This window comes from Haliotis cracherodii, unplaced genomic scaffold (genome assembly GCF_022045235.1).
Source record: "Haliotis cracherodii isolate W230 unplaced genomic scaffold, xgHalCrac1.p SCAF_7, whole genome shotgun sequence".
Classification (NCBI taxonomy): domain Eukaryota; kingdom Metazoa; phylum Mollusca; class Gastropoda; order Lepetellida; family Haliotidae; genus Haliotis; species Haliotis cracherodii.
In genome coordinates, this window is record NW_027266330.1 from 40,508,189 (window position 1) to 40,525,029 (window position 16,841).

The 16,841-nt window shown below is 43.0% G+C and overlaps 1 protein-coding gene across 4 annotated transcripts in view; it reads right to left on the reverse strand.

Annotated features, from left to right (window-relative positions):
- The window catches only part of LOC139447197 (monocarboxylate transporter 12-like), a 42,378-nt gene that overhangs the window by 2,109 nt on the left and 23,428 nt on the right, over positions 1-16,841 (reverse strand). For 3 of the 4 annotated variants that reach the window (XM_071228419.1, XM_071228421.1, XM_071228420.1), the window contains exons 2-6: positions 4,751-4,977; positions 3,793-3,936; positions 1,778-2,512; positions 713-763; positions 236-398 (exon numbers count right to left, since the gene is read on the reverse strand). In XM_071228419.1, coding sequence (XP_071084520.1) covers positions 236-398; positions 713-763; positions 1,778-2,512; positions 3,793-3,936; positions 4,751-4,970 — 1,313 coding nt within the window. In that variant the 5' untranslated portion in view covers positions 4,971-4,977. Of the gene's footprint in view, positions 1-235; positions 399-712; positions 764-1,777; positions 2,513-3,792; positions 3,937-4,750; positions 4,978-7,093; positions 7,166-16,841 lie in introns of those variants that run through there. The other variant, XM_071228422.1, reaches the window with a different exon arrangement.

Here is a 16,841-nt window from a genome sequence, read left to right on the forward strand (position 1 = left end):
TGTAAATTAGTTTATTTATTTATTTATTTTCGCCTACCCTATTCCCTGCTGGTTGAGTTGGGAGATGAGAAACACAAAAACATATGGATGGCTTAATAACAAAAACAAACGCGCATGAACCCAGGCCAACTTGAACACAAACAATCATATCATTATCAAGTGTCAACAATAATTCCACATGAAGACAGGAGGTCCCTGGCGTCCAGTACATATTCACAGATCTCGTGCTACCCACACAACGATGTCGTCTGCCGCCGGCGGAGTCTTCTCCGTGTCCTTGTAATCCTCCTCGTCGTCCATGAGGGGAATCTTGTGGTCAGTCAGGGGCTTGTTGGCCACAACGCAGCGCTTGATCTTAAACAGCACCATGATGACGGAACTCCACAGCAGACACGCCCCTGGGAAGAATATAGCAAGATGCATGAAGGTCGGGCATATACAGTGGCATACGCCAGTTAGTCATTGACAGAGATATGACGCAGCTTATAAACATACACACGCAATAATCTTATAATATGAATTTACTTAACAAGGCAGTGGTACCATTCCTAGTTCAGTGCTCTCATGGATGACCATCGTTATTCGATACTAATAAAGCGTATTCTATATTTTAAGTTTAAATGAATACGAGTTAACTAGGAATCTTCCGACAAAGATGCTGATAATGACAGTTTGGCTGTGGGTGAAGCGGTGGTGTCGCCGGGTACTGTACCTGCTAGGTAGAAGGCGTACTTGTATTCCTTCTCGTGTTGTATCAGCAAACCTGTCGCAGACAAACAATGGTATCAACATAAACAACATGTCAAATCGTTGTTCAAAAATTGGGTAAGTAGATTTAGTCTTCTAAATTACTGCTTGTTACAGTGGCGACCTACCACGAGTGCTGCTTGTTGCCATGACGGCCAACAACATGTACTGCTTGTTGCCATAACGGCCAACAACATGTACTGCTTGTTGCCATGACGGCCAACAACATGTACTGCTTGTTGCCATGACGGCCAACAACATGTACTGCTTGTTGCCATGACGGCCAACAACATGTACTGCTTGTTGCCATAACGGCCAACAACATGTACTGCTTGTTGCCATGACGGCCAACAACATGCACTGCTTGTTACATTGACAGCCTACCACGTGTACTGCTTGACGCCACGTGGACGCCCCACGTATACAGGAAGTGCTTGTTACAATGACGACCAACCATGTATACTGCTGGTTACCAATCTCGTGCCAGGTTATCGTGTTTTCTAATTCATACCTTCCCTATTTCAGTGCTTACCTATATATAGAGACTGTAAGTGTCATGTCGGTCTCTGACAGGACAATGCGTGACAGGGTCGATATTTAGAACTTTGCAAGAAAAACTAACAATATTATTACAATATATTTGTACTGTCTGTACTTACATCTATGGAAATTAGCTGGGGTGAAAGACATGTGGCAAGAACGCTTCCAGCACAAAATCACCAGTCTACACAAATATAAGCCTCATCTCCACATTAGGTATTGATATAAGTCTGAGGGTTCATGATTTCGAAAATCAGACATTGTGGGCCAAAATGCTGTCAATATTCCTGATCCTTTTTGTTCGAGTGTCAAAAATTCGGCATCGAAAAACGTAAGACATTTTATCGTAAGATCAGTAAAGCTAGCACACCTATCAAAGGATATAACACTGACAGCGGAGCTGTTTCTAATATCTACATAAAACATATGTTATCCTCGACCAGGGGTCGTATAGCCACCAAGTCCCATATCGAGACCAGCATAACCGTACCTGCCGCTGGTCCTCCGGTGAGGCAGCCCAAGGCTATCATAAAACACAGGTACCCGTTGCCCATAGCAATATACTCCGGGCCGAGAAGCTCCCGGGAAGCTTGAGAGAGGAATGTTGTCCAATATCCACTATAGAAGCCGAATAGTAACGTGTATCCTATCTGACCCGTGAAGTCTTTGAACAAGAGCGGACAGATGCCAGTGACAACCACGCCAAGTCCAACAGGGCACAGCACAGACGTGACGTCATCCAGCGTACTGTTGTGCCCCATAAACGCGAATATCATCCTGCTGGTGAAGCTGGCCATGCCGACACAAGCCACGAGGAACGTGGAGCTCTCGAAGTCCGTTCCTTGCGATATTGCATAGGATGGCAGGTACATGTAGATGATGGTGGACCCGAAGCTCCAGAAGAGGTTGGCGATGCACATGCCGTGGAACAGAGGGTTTCGGAGGGGGAGGCAGGACAGGAGTGGCAGGAGGCGTACCTCCTTCTCCCCGGGTAGAGGCTTGAGCAGGGCACCACACACGCACAGGTTGAGCGACACCCCGCCCAGGAGCAGGAGAGTTCCCCTCCACGCAAACATGTCCAGCATGTGTCTGATGATGATGGGGAAGGTGATGATGCCTGCCCCGACCCCACCAACCACAACGCTCAACGCCTGGAACCGCCCATGGATGAAGTAACGCTCTACAGCAACTATAGAGGGTGAACACGCCAGACCGAAGCCAATACCTGCAACAAAAAGCGTTACAGTCATAACATCGCATATATGTACCTACATGTACAAAAATGTCGCATAAACGAAAAACATACATGAGAATTCGTCATTTGTGTGTGTGTGTGTGTGTGTGTGTGTGTGTGTGTGCGTGTGCGTGTGCGTGCGCGTGCGTGGTTCTTAATCTGTTATCATAGGATCCTTGGGGTCGTGAAAGGTCTTCAGTTTCCATTCCGTTTTTGGGGAATGTTATGGAAGTACGCAGTTATCAAATCTGTGGTCCATCCCCATACTAAGTGACCAGTCGGAAGGTCAAACCAACCTGTCGACATATGCATTCGATATCCGTATCAATTCAACGTAGACGCATTTGCTTCATTATGTCAAGTTGTATACACGCTTGATTACTGATAACGCATCGACCAATACCATGTCTGTGTCTTGGCCTCGTACACACCCAGCGTCGGTCAAAATAGATCAGATCTATACCAGCAGACTCGTGTCAAATGCTACAGACAGATCGGGAATGGGGTTGTCTGCTGATTCTGGTGTTGATTCTGATGTTTACAGGGCGCTGGGATTTCATTAAAAAACATAAATTGTCCCAGAAAATCCTGTTATAAAGAAATATATTGCCTGCCAAAAAAATGACATTGTCACATTGTACAATGTTACAAGGTGCTTTTCTTAAAAATATATTTGGGATCATGGTTTTAGATAAAAAAGTGTCTTGTTTTTCACCTTCCCCAGATAGTGCCTCACCCCACCCCTACTCCTCTTCAAATAAAGCATCGCCCACCCCTACTGCTCTTCAAATACAGCCTCGCCCACCCCTACTGCTCTTCAAATACAGCCTCGCCAACCCCTACTCCTTCTCAAATACAGTCTCGCCAACCCCTACTGCTCTTCAAATACAGCCTTGCCAACCCCTACTCCTTCTCAAATACAGCCTCGCCAACCCCTACTGCTCTTCAAACACAGCCCCGCCAACCCATACTCCTCCTCAAATACAGCCTCGCCCACCCCTACTGCTCTTCAAATACAGCCTCGCCAACCCCTACTCCTCCTCAAATACAGCCTCGCCCACCCCTACTGCTCTTCAAATACAGCCTCGCCGACCCCTACTCCTCCTCAAATACAGCCTCGCCCACCCCTACTGCTCTTCAAATACAGCCTCGCCGATCCCCACCCCTACTGCTCTTCAAATACAGCCTCGCCCACACCTAATCCTCCTCAAATACAGCCTCGCCCTTGATCACAACCTCACAACGTTTCAGACCAAGCCTTATGAACTCACCTGTAAGCAGTCCGAATGTGAGGTACACCTGGTAAAGCTCATTGACCACAAGTCCTAGCGACAGCCCTGTCGCCGCCAGAAGCCCCCCGACTATAACGCTGACACGGCATCCCCATATACTCGCTACAAACCGCAGCATCACACCTGCAACACACAGTAGCACAACAAAAGTGAGTAAGTTGATTAAATGCCGCTTTGAAAAAGTACTTTCAGTTATAATACGGCGTGTCAGCTTAAGACTGGAAAAGACCCGTGAGGGACCCGGTTAGAATAGATCGTCAACAACCCATGCTTCTGGTAAGAGAATTCGGGTGGTCAGGCCGGCTGACTTGACTGAGGATCGATGATACCAATCACTGTTACAGTGTTACAGTGTTACAAATCAGGGTGACTCTGGAATTCGAACCCACGATCAGGAAATCCTGGCATGCTAAGTCTTATGGTATGGGCTGCCATGTTCCGTGCAACATGATAAGAGATCAGAATTACAGAATACAAAAGTTTGCATTTGGCCTTGAATAATATTTCACATCTAAAATAAATCCTATACATCGATCTGAAGGAGGAAAGAGCATATGAGTTGATATTATAAGTTAACAACCGATCTCGAGTGGCATATGGTGTTATGTACATAGGCTCTCACACAAGGTACATCACACCATATGCCCTGAGGGATCGGTTGACAACGAGTTGATCTCACCGACATCATACAAACCCGGAACATACATTAGAAGTTGCACTGAATAAAACGCTTTGATTCAGCCACATTGACAGCTAGCAGACGACGCAAATTAGCCGAGTTACTTCCCTTTACCCAGATACTGATGCGAGATAAGCAAGTTACCTAAGGTGTGTTACGATTGATTCCTTAGCGGGGTACATGGAAAAAATCATTGCCCGCTCTTTTACCAATCAGAGGCTAGTATTTTAATGTTAGGTAAAATAAAGGTTGACGTACTGGAGAGCGCCGTGACGTACAGCAGTACCGATCCCACCCATGACGTATCGAAGTGGTTCTTCTGGAAGATGTCCCTGAAGATGACGTGGAAGACGCCCAGACTGTACGTGATGCCGCACACTATGAACTGCGTAAAAAATGCGGCCAGAACGACGACCCACTTCCGGTAGCCATCCTCCTCGTTCATCCTGGACTTCCGCTTAATAGTGACGACGATCATTTAGTCTCTGAAACAATAAAACAATCGTCGAGTGTAAACCGATGTGGTCCTTCACACGGTCCGTATAATGGATGTCAAATATTCGTTGGTCATCAGTCTTGTTGAGATGAGGGAACGCATACAAATTGTACAATCCGACAAACTCATATTTTGTAATTTGATGAGATATAACATATTGATTGTTAGCAACGATGTTCACTTTAATACGTGACTGTACATATTCAAATCAGACCCGCTCAGCGTCTTAAATCATTTCTGATACACGATAATAGCCATGATTAAAAAAATCTCCAAAATCGATTCAGATAAGGTCAACCACTTTCCATATAGGTGTATGTATTCCAGAATATAACGCGTTAACCAAAGACTGTCTGTTAAGCCGATACTTCGCAAACAGGCCAATCATTTCCAACAAATATATTGCCATCAATAGATACAGTATCGATCTTCTATCCGACTGTGCGACGAAAACACCACAAACGGCACACAGACAAAGACCCACGTGGAATCAGAACCTTTAAGTCTTGTTGAAGCGCGGCTAATATGACGACAGTGCTGTCCTGGTTAACGTCCAAACAGAGGCAATAAAGGTATTTGACGATAAGATGTGCCTAGTCACACAGGACATCACTATACAGATGACCCACCGCTAGTCACACGAGACATCACTGTACATATGACCCGCTAGTCACACGAGACATCACTATACAGATGACCCGCTAGTCAGAGGAGACATCACTATACAGATGACCCGCTAGTCACACAAGACATCACTATACAGATGACCCACCGCTAGTCACACGAGACATCACTGTACAGATGACCCGCTAGTCACACGAGACATCACTGTACAGATGACCCGCTAGTCAGAGGAGACATCACTATACAGATGACCCGCTAGTCACACGAGACATCACTATACAGATGACCCGCTAGTCACACGAGACATCACTGTACAGATGACCCGCTAGTCACACACACACAAGACATCACTATACAGATGACCCGCTAGTCACACGAGACATTACTGTACAGATGACCCGCTAGTCACACGAGACATCACTGTAGAGATGACCCGCTAGTCACACGAGACATCACTATACAGATGACCCGCTAGTCACAAGAGACATCACTATACAGATGACCCGCTAGTCACTAAAGACATCACTGTACAGCTGACCCGCTAGTCACACGAGACATCACTAGTACAGATGACCCGCTAGTCACACGAGACATCACTGTACAGATGACCCGCTAGTCACACGAGACATCACTTTACAGTGGTCAATCAAAGATAGTAAGGTTAGCAAGGCCCGACAGTAGTCAATCAAAGATAGTAAGGTTAGCAAGGCCCGACAGTGGTCAATCAAAGATAGTAAGGTTAGCAAGGCCCGACAGTGGTCAATTAAAGATAGTAAGGTTAGCAAGGCCTGCCAGTGGTCAAACAAAGATAGTAAGATCAGCAAGGCCCGGCAGCGGTCAAACAAAGATAGTAAGGTTAGCAAGGCCCGACAGTGGTCAATCAAAGATAGTAAGGTTAGCAAGTCCCTATAGTAGTCAATTAAAGATAGTAAGGTTAGCAAGGCCCTATAGTAGTCAATCAAAGATAGTAAGGTTAGCAAGGCCCGACAGTGGTCAGTCAAAGATAGTAAGGTTAGCAAGGCCTGCCAGTGGTCAAACAAAGATAGTAAGATCAGCAAGGCCCGGCAGCGGTCAAACAAAGATAGTAAGGTTAGCAAGGCCCGACAGTGGTCAATGAAAGATAGTAAGGTTAGCAAGGCCCGACAGTGGACAATGAAAGATAGTTAGGTTAGCAAGGCCCGACAGTGGTCAATCAAAGATAGTAAGGTTAGCAAGGCCCGACAGTGGTCAATCAAAGATAGTAAGGTTAGCAAGGCCCGACAGTGGTCAATCAAAGATAGTAAGGTTAGCAAGGCCCGACAGTGGTCAATCAAAGATAGTAAGGTTAGCAAGGCCCGACAGTAGTCAATCAAAGATAGTAAGGTTAGCAAGGCCCGACAGTGGTCAATTAAAGATAGTAAGGTTAGCAAGGCCCGTCAGTGGTCAATCAAAAATAGTAAGGTTAGCAAGGCCCGACAGTGACACGCATTAGTTTTCCTCACCCGAGTCCTCATCCCTGCAACCCCGGAATCACAAGCAGGGTTTAGAATAATATAGGAGACCAAATGTGTGACTACAAACGTAAGAACGCACTAGGTTCAGTGGAGGATTGATGCAACAATGTTATCACCAGATACAGGTCAACTGATGGACCTCGCTCACACAGGAATAGATAACAGCACGCTAGTGCCATAGGGCATCAGTTGGTTGATCTTTATTACGGGAATTTCCGAACATGTTTTAGTCAAGCTATTTTGTTACATAAGGGATTAGATTATTCTCTAAGTAGTCATTAGCACACCTCTCATTGAGACCGTTACCATGTCAATCATTAATCTAAGACACCAACCCCAATGACACCACTATTCCCCACATTAATTACTTACTTAGAACACTCGTCCTCAATGACACTGCTATTCCCCACATTAATTACTTACTTAGAACACTCGTCCTCAAAGACACTGCTATTCCCCACATTAATTACTTGCTTAGGACACTCGTCCTCAATGTCACTACTATTCCCACATTAATTACTTGCTTAGGACACTCGTCCTCAATGACACTGCTATTCCCCACATTAATTATTTACTAAGAACACTCATCCTGAATGACACTGCTATTCCCACATTAATTACTTACTTAGAACACTAGTCCTCAATGACACTGCTATTCCCCACATTAATTTCTTACTTAGAACACTCATCCTGAATGACACTGCTATTCCCACATTAATTATTACTTAGAACACTAGTCCTCAAAGACACTGCTATTTCCACATTAATTATTACTTAGAACATTCCTCAATGACACTGCTTTTCCCCACATTAATTTCTTACTTAGAACACTCATCCTGAATGTCACTGCTATTCCCCACATTAATTACTTGCTTAGGACACTCGTCCTCAATGACACTGCTATTCCCCACATTAATTATTTACTAAGAACACTCATCCTGAATGACACTGCTATTCCCACATTAATTACTTGCTTAGGACACTAGTCCTCAATGACACTGCTATTCCCCACATTAATTTCTTACTTAGAACACTCATCCTGAATGACACTGCTATTCCCACATTAATTATTACTTAGAACACTAGTCCTCAAAGACACTGCTATTCCCACATTAATTATTACTTAGAACATTCCTCAATGACACTGCTTTTCCCCACATTAATTTCTTACTTAGAACACTCATCCTGACTGTCACTGCTATTCCCCACATTAATTACTTACTTAGAACACTCGTCCTCAAAGACACTGCTATTCCCCACATTACTTACTTACTTAGAACACTCGTCCTCAAAGACACTGCTATTCCCCACATTAATTACTTGCTTAGGACACTCGTCCTCAATGTCACTGCTATTCTCCACATTAATTACTTACTTAGAACACTCGTCCTCAAAGACACTGCTATTCCCCACATTAATTACTTACTTACAACACTCGTCCTCAATGACACTGCTATTCCCCACATTACTTTCTTACTTAGAACACTCGTCCTCAAAGACACTGCTATTACTCACATTAATTACTTACTTAGAACACTCGTCCTCAAAGACACTGCTATTCCCCATATTAATTACTTACTTAGAACACTCGTCCTCAAAGACACTGCTATTCCCCACATTAATTACTTACTTAGAACACTCGTCCTCAAAGACACTGCTATTCCCCATATTAATTACTTACTTAGAACACTCGTCCTCAAAGACACTGCTATTCCCCACATTAATTACTTACTTAGAACACTCGTCCTCAAAGACACTGCTATTCCCCATATTAATTACTTACTTAGAACACTCGTCCTCAAAGACACTGCTATTCCCCACATTAATTACTTACTTAGAACACTCCTCAAGGGCACTGCTATTCCCCACATTAATTACTTACTTAGAACACTCCTCAAAGACACTGCCATTCCCCATATTAATTACTTACTTAGAACACTCGTCCTCAAAGACACTGCTATTCCCCATATTAATTACTTACTTAGAACACTCGTCCTCAAAGACACTGCTATTCCCCATATTAATTACTTACTTAGAACACTCGTCCTCAAAGACACTGCTATTCCCCACATTAATTACTTACTTAAAACACTCGTCCTCAATGACACTGCTTTTCTCCACATTAATTACTTACTTAGAACACTCGTCCTCAAAGACACTGCTATTCCCCACATTAATTACTTACTTAGAACACTCGTCCTCAAAGACACTGCTATTCCCCACATTAATTACTTACTTAGAACACTCGTCCTCAAAGACACTGCTATTCCCCTTATTAATTACTTACTTAGAACACTCGTCCTCAAAGACACTGCTATTCCCCATATTAATTACTTACTTAGAACACTCCTCAAAGACACTGCTATTCCCACATTAATTACTTACTTAGAACACTCCTCAAAGACACTGCTATTACTCACATTAATTACTTACTTAGAACACTCGTCCTCAAAGACACTGCTATTCCCCATATTAATTACTTACTTAGAACACTCGTCCTCAATGACACTGCTATTCCCCACATTAATTAATTACTTAGAACACTCGTCCTCAAAGACACTGCTATTCCCCACATTAATTAATTACTTAGAACACTCCTCAAAGACACTGCTATTACCCACATTAATTACTTACTTAGAACACTCGTCCTCAAAGACACTGCTATTCCCCATATTAATTACTTACTTAGAACACTCGTCCTCAAAGACACTGCTATTCCCCACATTAATTACTTACTTAGAACACTCGTCCTCAATGACACTGCTATTCCCCATATTAATTACTTACTTAGAACACTCGTCCTCAAAGACACTGCTATTCCCCACATTAATTACTTACTTAGAACACTCGTCCTCAAAGACACTGCTATTCCCCTTATTAATTACTTACTTAGAACACTCCTCAAAGACACTGCTATTCCCCACATTAATTACTTACTTAGAACACTCCTCAAAGACACTGCTATTCCCCACATTAATTAATTACTTAGAACACTCCTCAAAGACACTGCTATTACCCACATTAATTACTTACTTAGAACACTCGTCCTCAAAGACACTGCTATTCCCCATATTAATTACTTACTTAGAACACTCGTCCTCAAAGACACTGCTATTCCCCATATTAATTACTTACTTAGAACACTCGTCCTCAAAGACACTGTTATTCCCCATATTAATTACTTACTTAGAACACTCCTCAAAGACACTGCTATTCCCCACATTAATTACTTACTTAGAACACTCCTCAAAGACACTGCTATTCCCCACATTAATTAATTACTTAGAACACTCGTTCTCAAAGACACTGCTATTACTCACATTAATTACTTACTTAGAACACTCGTCCTCAAAGACACTGCTATTCCCCATATTAATTACTTACTTAGAACACTCGTCCTCAAAGGCACTGCTATTCCCCATATTAATTACTTACTTAGAACACTCGTCCTCAAAGACACTGCTATTCCCCACATTAATTACTTACTTAGAACACTCGTCCTCAATGACACTGCTATTCCCTACATTAATTACTTACTTAGAACACTCGTCCTCAAAGACACTGCTATTCCCCACATTAATTACTTACTTAGAACACTCGTCCTCAAAGACACTGCTATTCCCCTTATTAATTACTTACTTAGAACACTCGTCCTCAAAGACACTGCTATTCCCCTTATTAATTACTTACTTAGAACACTAGTCCTCAAAGACACTGCTATTCCCCACATTAATTACTTACTTAGAACACTCCTCAAAGACACTGCTATTCCCACATTAATTAATTACTTAGAACACTCCTCAAAGACACTGCTATTCCCCATATTAATTACTTACTTAGAACACTCCTCAAAGACACTGCTATTCCCCACATTAATTACTTACTTAGAACACTCGTCCTCAAAGACACTGCTATTCCCCATATTAATTACTTACTTAGAACACTCGTCCTCAAAGACACTGCTATTCCCCATATTAATTTCTTACTTAGAACACTCGTCCTCAAAGACACTGCTATTACCCATATTACTTACTTACTTAGAACACTCGTCCTCAAAGACACTGCTATTCCCCATATTAATTACTTTCTTAGAACACTCGTCCTCAAAGACACTGCTATTCCCCACATTAATTACTTACTTAGAACACTCGTTCTCAAAGACACTGCTATTCTACCACATAAGACACCAATCTATCTTGTCACTCGTTATCAAAAGACACCCATCATCAATGGCACCGCTATGCTTCATCACCTATTTACGTAAGACACCAAATCTAGTGACACTGCCAATTTACCATGCCACTCCTTATAATAAGACACCAACCACTATGACACTGCCAACCACAACGACACTGCCAACCACAACGACACTGCCAATCTACCAAGCAAGTCGTTATCCTAAGACACCTAAGATTCTCAATGACGCCTAGACTAACTTCCTCTGCTACATACGGGAATGTGCTGCCCAGCAGGCAGGGTGGGAGCTGTGGTGGGATATGTTGTGTCAGACACTTATTTGTGACAATAAAACCGCTTATGGAAGTCGGTCGATAGCGGCAACGACATAACGTTATCGTTGCCTTGGTAACTTGCCCTAGTCGGATGTGCATATGAGACTCGGCACAACATTTACCAACCCATTGTGTGTGTCCTACTACTGCTCAACCCCTTGTGTGTGTCCTACTGCTGCTCAACTCCTTGTGTGTGTCCTACTACTGCTGCTCAACTCCTTGTGTGTGTCCTACTACTTCTGCTCAACTCCTTGTGTGTGTCCTACTACTTCTGCTCAACTCCTTGTGTGTGTCCTACTACTGCTGCTCAACCCCTTGTGTGTGTCCTACTGCTGCTCAACTCCTTGTGTACGTCCTACTACTGCTGCTCAACTCCTTGTGTGTGTCCTACTACTGCTGCTCAACTCCTTGTGTGTGTCCTACTACTGCTGCTCAACTCCTTGTGTGTGTCCTACTGCTGCTGCTCAACTCCTTGTGTGTGTCCTACTACTTCTGCTGCTCAACTCCTTGTGTGTGTCCTACTACTACTGCTCAACTCCTTGTGTGTGTCCTACTACTGCTGCTCAACTCCTTGTGTGTGTCCTACTACTGCTGCTCAACTCCTTGTGTGTGTCCTACTACTTCTGCTCAACTCCTTGTGTGTGTCCTACTACTGCTGCTCAACTCCTTGTGTGTGTCCTACTACTGCTGCTCAACTCCTTGTGTGTGTCGTACTACTGCTCAACTCCTTGTGTGTGTCGTACTACTGCTCAACTCCTTGTGTGTGTCCTACTACTTCTGCTCAACCCCTTGTGTGTGTCCTACTACTGCTGCTCAACTCCTTGTGTGTGTCCTACTACTGCTGCTCAACTCCTTGTGTGTGTCCTACTACTGCTGCTCAACTCCTTGTGTGTGTCCTACTACTGCTGCTCAAGTCCTTGTGTGTGTCCTACTACTTCTGCTCAAGCCCTTATGTGTGTCCTACTTCTGCTGCTCAACCCCTTATGTGTGTCCTACTTCTGCTGCTCAACTCCTTGTGTGTGTCCTACTACTGCTCAACTCCTTGTGTGTGTCCTACTGCTGCTCAACTTGTGTGTGTCCTACTACTGCTGCTCAAGTCCTTGTGTGTGTCCTACTACTTCTGCTCAACCCCTTATGTGTGTCCTACTTCTGCTGCTCAAGTCCTTGTGTGTGTCCTACTACTGCTGCTCAACTCCTTGTGTGTGTCCTACTACTTCTGCTCAACCCCTTATGTGTGCCCTACTTCTGCTCCTCAAGTCCTTGTGTGTGTCCTACTGCTGGTCAACTCCTTGTGTGTGTCCTACTACTTCTGCTCAACCCCTTATGTGTGTCCTACTTCTGCTCCTCAAGTCCTTGTGTGTGTCCTACTACTGCTGCTCAACTCCTTGTGTGTGTCCTACTACTGCTGCTCAACTTGTGTGTGTCCTACTACTGCTGCTCAAGTCCTTGTGTGTGTCCTACTACTGCTGCTCAACTCCTTGTGTGTGTCCTACTACTGCTGCTCAACTCCTTGTGTGTGTCCTACTACTGCTGCTCAACTCCTTGTGTGTGTCCTACTACTGCTGCTCAACTCCTTGTGTGTGTCCTACTACTGCTCAACTCCTTGTGAGGAAACCCTTCGAGCATACTGACCTGATGCTCCTTCACTGTCCGGGAGCTTTCGAAAATCAAAATTCAACCTCATCGTCTCAGATTAGTCATTGATATTATTACTGACTGACGGTCATCGACTTGTGCAATGCGGTCTGATTAGTGACACGGGTTTTTAAGCACGGGAGATAGCACAGCTGCCCTACTACCGACAGCTATATCACGCCAGGGACACGATATGATAGTGCAAATCTAAGTGTTACACGAGTGTTGAAACATAAGTACTATCTATGTGGGCCTGGCACAGATAGCGAACGACGGGAGTCATTCTGTGTGGACAGGCTGTTTCAGTTTCAGCAACTCGTCTTGCACACAATGCCATAATATCTTCGGCATATGTTGCGCTTCTACCTTTTCACCATGTTAGAAGAACTGCGTGCCAGGTGGGAGGTTTTCATCGGATCTCATTTGGTATTCCAGAAAGTGGATCCTGCCAGTGTAAGGGACGTAATTCTCCACGGCAAGATGCTAAGATCAGTTTAAGACATATATATGGTTTATAGGTTTATAATAGATAGCTAATCACAAAGGAAAATGAAGAACGAAGCTTGGTTTATTTCACGATAAGACATTGTTCTATCATGATGTCATTTCTGGAGATTCGCTCGCTACTTGATGACGTCGTACATTGGACGACGTTATTTTTGAGAGGTGTCTGGTGAGTTGTTTCCCAGAGATTTAGCTGGACATCTGAGATGAACGCAATGGCTGAATGATCGCACCCAAAAGTGGGAGTGATATGACATTCAGTATTGGGAGAAAAGGTGCAGATAATCGTCTTGAAAATTGTGAGAATGCCAAACTTAATCCCCCTGTACATAAAATGGAGTTGTCCGACATTGCCGAGGTCGAATTGTATTCAGGGAGTCACCATTATTTAAATACGCGTAAATATTCTTAAAGCTTGTACAATTTATTGACATCCTTAAACGGTATGTACAAAATGTTGATATCTCATATAAAAAATAAACGACTCGTGGTCGTTCTTTTATCGTACTATAAGACACTGTAGGGAGAATAAACCACTCGGGGTTGCGCCCCTTATGGTATATTCTCCCTGCGGTGTTTTATTTATTTATATATTTATTTATTTATTTAATCTATTTATATATTTTTTTTGTCTTTATTTCTTTTGGGGGGTACAGGCACACTTTTTGGGTATTGACACATTTCAAAGAGAAAAGTGATGGATAATATAATTACGTCACATACATATTATTAGTGTTGTGTAAACATTGGACATTGGATAAATTTTACCTATGTAAACATATTGTGAGATGAGCACCAAAAGGTCATCCATTTTCCATATTTGCTTTCTGAATAGGCAGTAGCTTTGCTGACATGATAAGAATGTGTTACCATAGACTTGAGACCATTCAAATGTGGTAGGCGATTCCTACATTTGTTTTTGTAGATTTATAATTTAGTTAGAATGAAAATCAAGTTTAGTACGTCATTTGGTTTCTTCCTAAATCAAAATATGACATTTTGCTTATTTATTTCGAATTTGTGCCAGTACAGTTTTCTATCCCTTTCATCAAGCTGTGCCACAACGGCACATGTGTACATTCAAATAACAGATGGATAATAGATTCAACTTCAACATCACCAAAAGTACACAATGGTGATGGCTTTATTTTACAGATGTATTAATATGTATTAGTTATGAGAATTCTAGGGACCACTCGGTATTGAATATTTCAGAATTAATTTCATTTTCCCTTTTTTTGTTTCACTGCGAATGTTTCAGATAATTCACTATATTTGAATACAATATCTTGCATCCTTCATCTTCTTTATCTAGTATCTCTAAATTTTAAGGAATATAGGGCAATTCTACTTGTTTTTCAAAAGATATCGATTTGGTATGTCCATACGCTCTTATGGCTGAAATCAAACCTGCGTATTCTAGAAATTTGTTTTTAGTTGATACAGATCAGTGAATTCTTCGTAGCTCAAAAACGTACCATGCATCGTACTTCAGACAATCGTAAGAAATTTAACAGTTGCTTTTAAATGTGCACATATATAATTGGCTTATTTTCTATTTTTTGATATTATCATTTATCCATATATATTGTGTGCCGAGATCTCTACATACGATTCAAATTCATCTTTGCAGTGTTTTATTGTACGATAAACAACTCCCTCTCTTCGCTTGCCTCTCCATGTTGTGAAGGGAAGTATTGTAAGTGTTTCTTGTTTCGGGTAACGCGACCTTCCAATACAAAGTAGGTCAGGTAGCCGGCACGATTATTGTATGGCGCATATAGAAGACAGATGGCACTTGGTTGCCTGAAACAATGACCTTTTTCATTGTGACCTGATTAATTTTTTCCAACAATTGAGGACAAGGAATAGTTCAATTGAATAAGAAATTATGCAACAACATGTTGGCGGGTAACCGTATCGGCTTAATGTGGGAAAAAAGATCAACGCTATGCAGGGCTCAGTCGTTTATCCTTTTGGTGAAACCCACGAGAACGGATATGGTGCTGACAAACCAAGGAAATCACGGTGAACTGTGAATTAACGAACCAATGACTAGCAGATCCTTGCACCAACAAGAGACGTAACTCTCCAGCGCCAATTGCGCTGAACCAGAACTCTGGGTCACATGCTACTTTGTCACACAGATATAAAGACATGATTAAAAATATGCGTCGTCCTTGACCCAAAACAACACAGCGCCCACGAAGCTCTACCACCGTACAGAAGACACACATCACCTTTATCGACGATCTCCACTCATAAAAAAAACCTCCAGTGTGAAATTGCATGACAAACTTTGCAGTGAAACACATAATTAGGAGAGTTACATAATTGCAATCTGGTTCCCAAGCACTCCGTCCATGCGAAAACAGAGGACCCCGCCTGTTACTAGTGGGCTTTCTTCGTGTTGGAACATACAATTGCCTTCTGTTGCTGGCGTGCGGTAGACCATTACTGGAATCCGACGTGGTCATGTGAAAGAACGTAAATCTCTGCGCTCCATTTCATCTTCCACAAGAACTGACTGATGCCATGGGCTTCTCGAAGGACAGGGGGCTAAAGAATGCTTAGTATACCTGTAATCACGCAACAGGGGGAGGGGCTATGACGCCGAACATGGAGAATAGCATCGTCATGATTATAACGGTCTATAACACAAGCTGGCCGGTCTTGTGGGGTGACTGTTGTCCGTGACACATGCACAGTCTGACAACACAATCGTCATGGTCATTACTTGGCATTAGCACAAACAGTCAGAACAATGTATGCATACAAATATGTCAGAACATATGTCAGGGTAAGATCCCAGAACATGTGTCGGTGTAAGATCCCAGAACACGTGTCAGTGTAAGATCACAGTACAATGCGTCTGTTGGGGATCCAAGAACAATGTGTCAGTGTAAGATCACAGTACAATGCGTCTGTTGGAGATCCCAGAACAATGTGTCAGTGTAAGATCACAGTACAATGCGTCTGTTGGAGATCCCAGAACAATGTGTCCGTGGGAGATCCAAGAACAATATGTCTGTTTGAGATCCCAGAGCAATGTGTCTGTTGGAGATCCCAGAACATGTGTCAGTGTA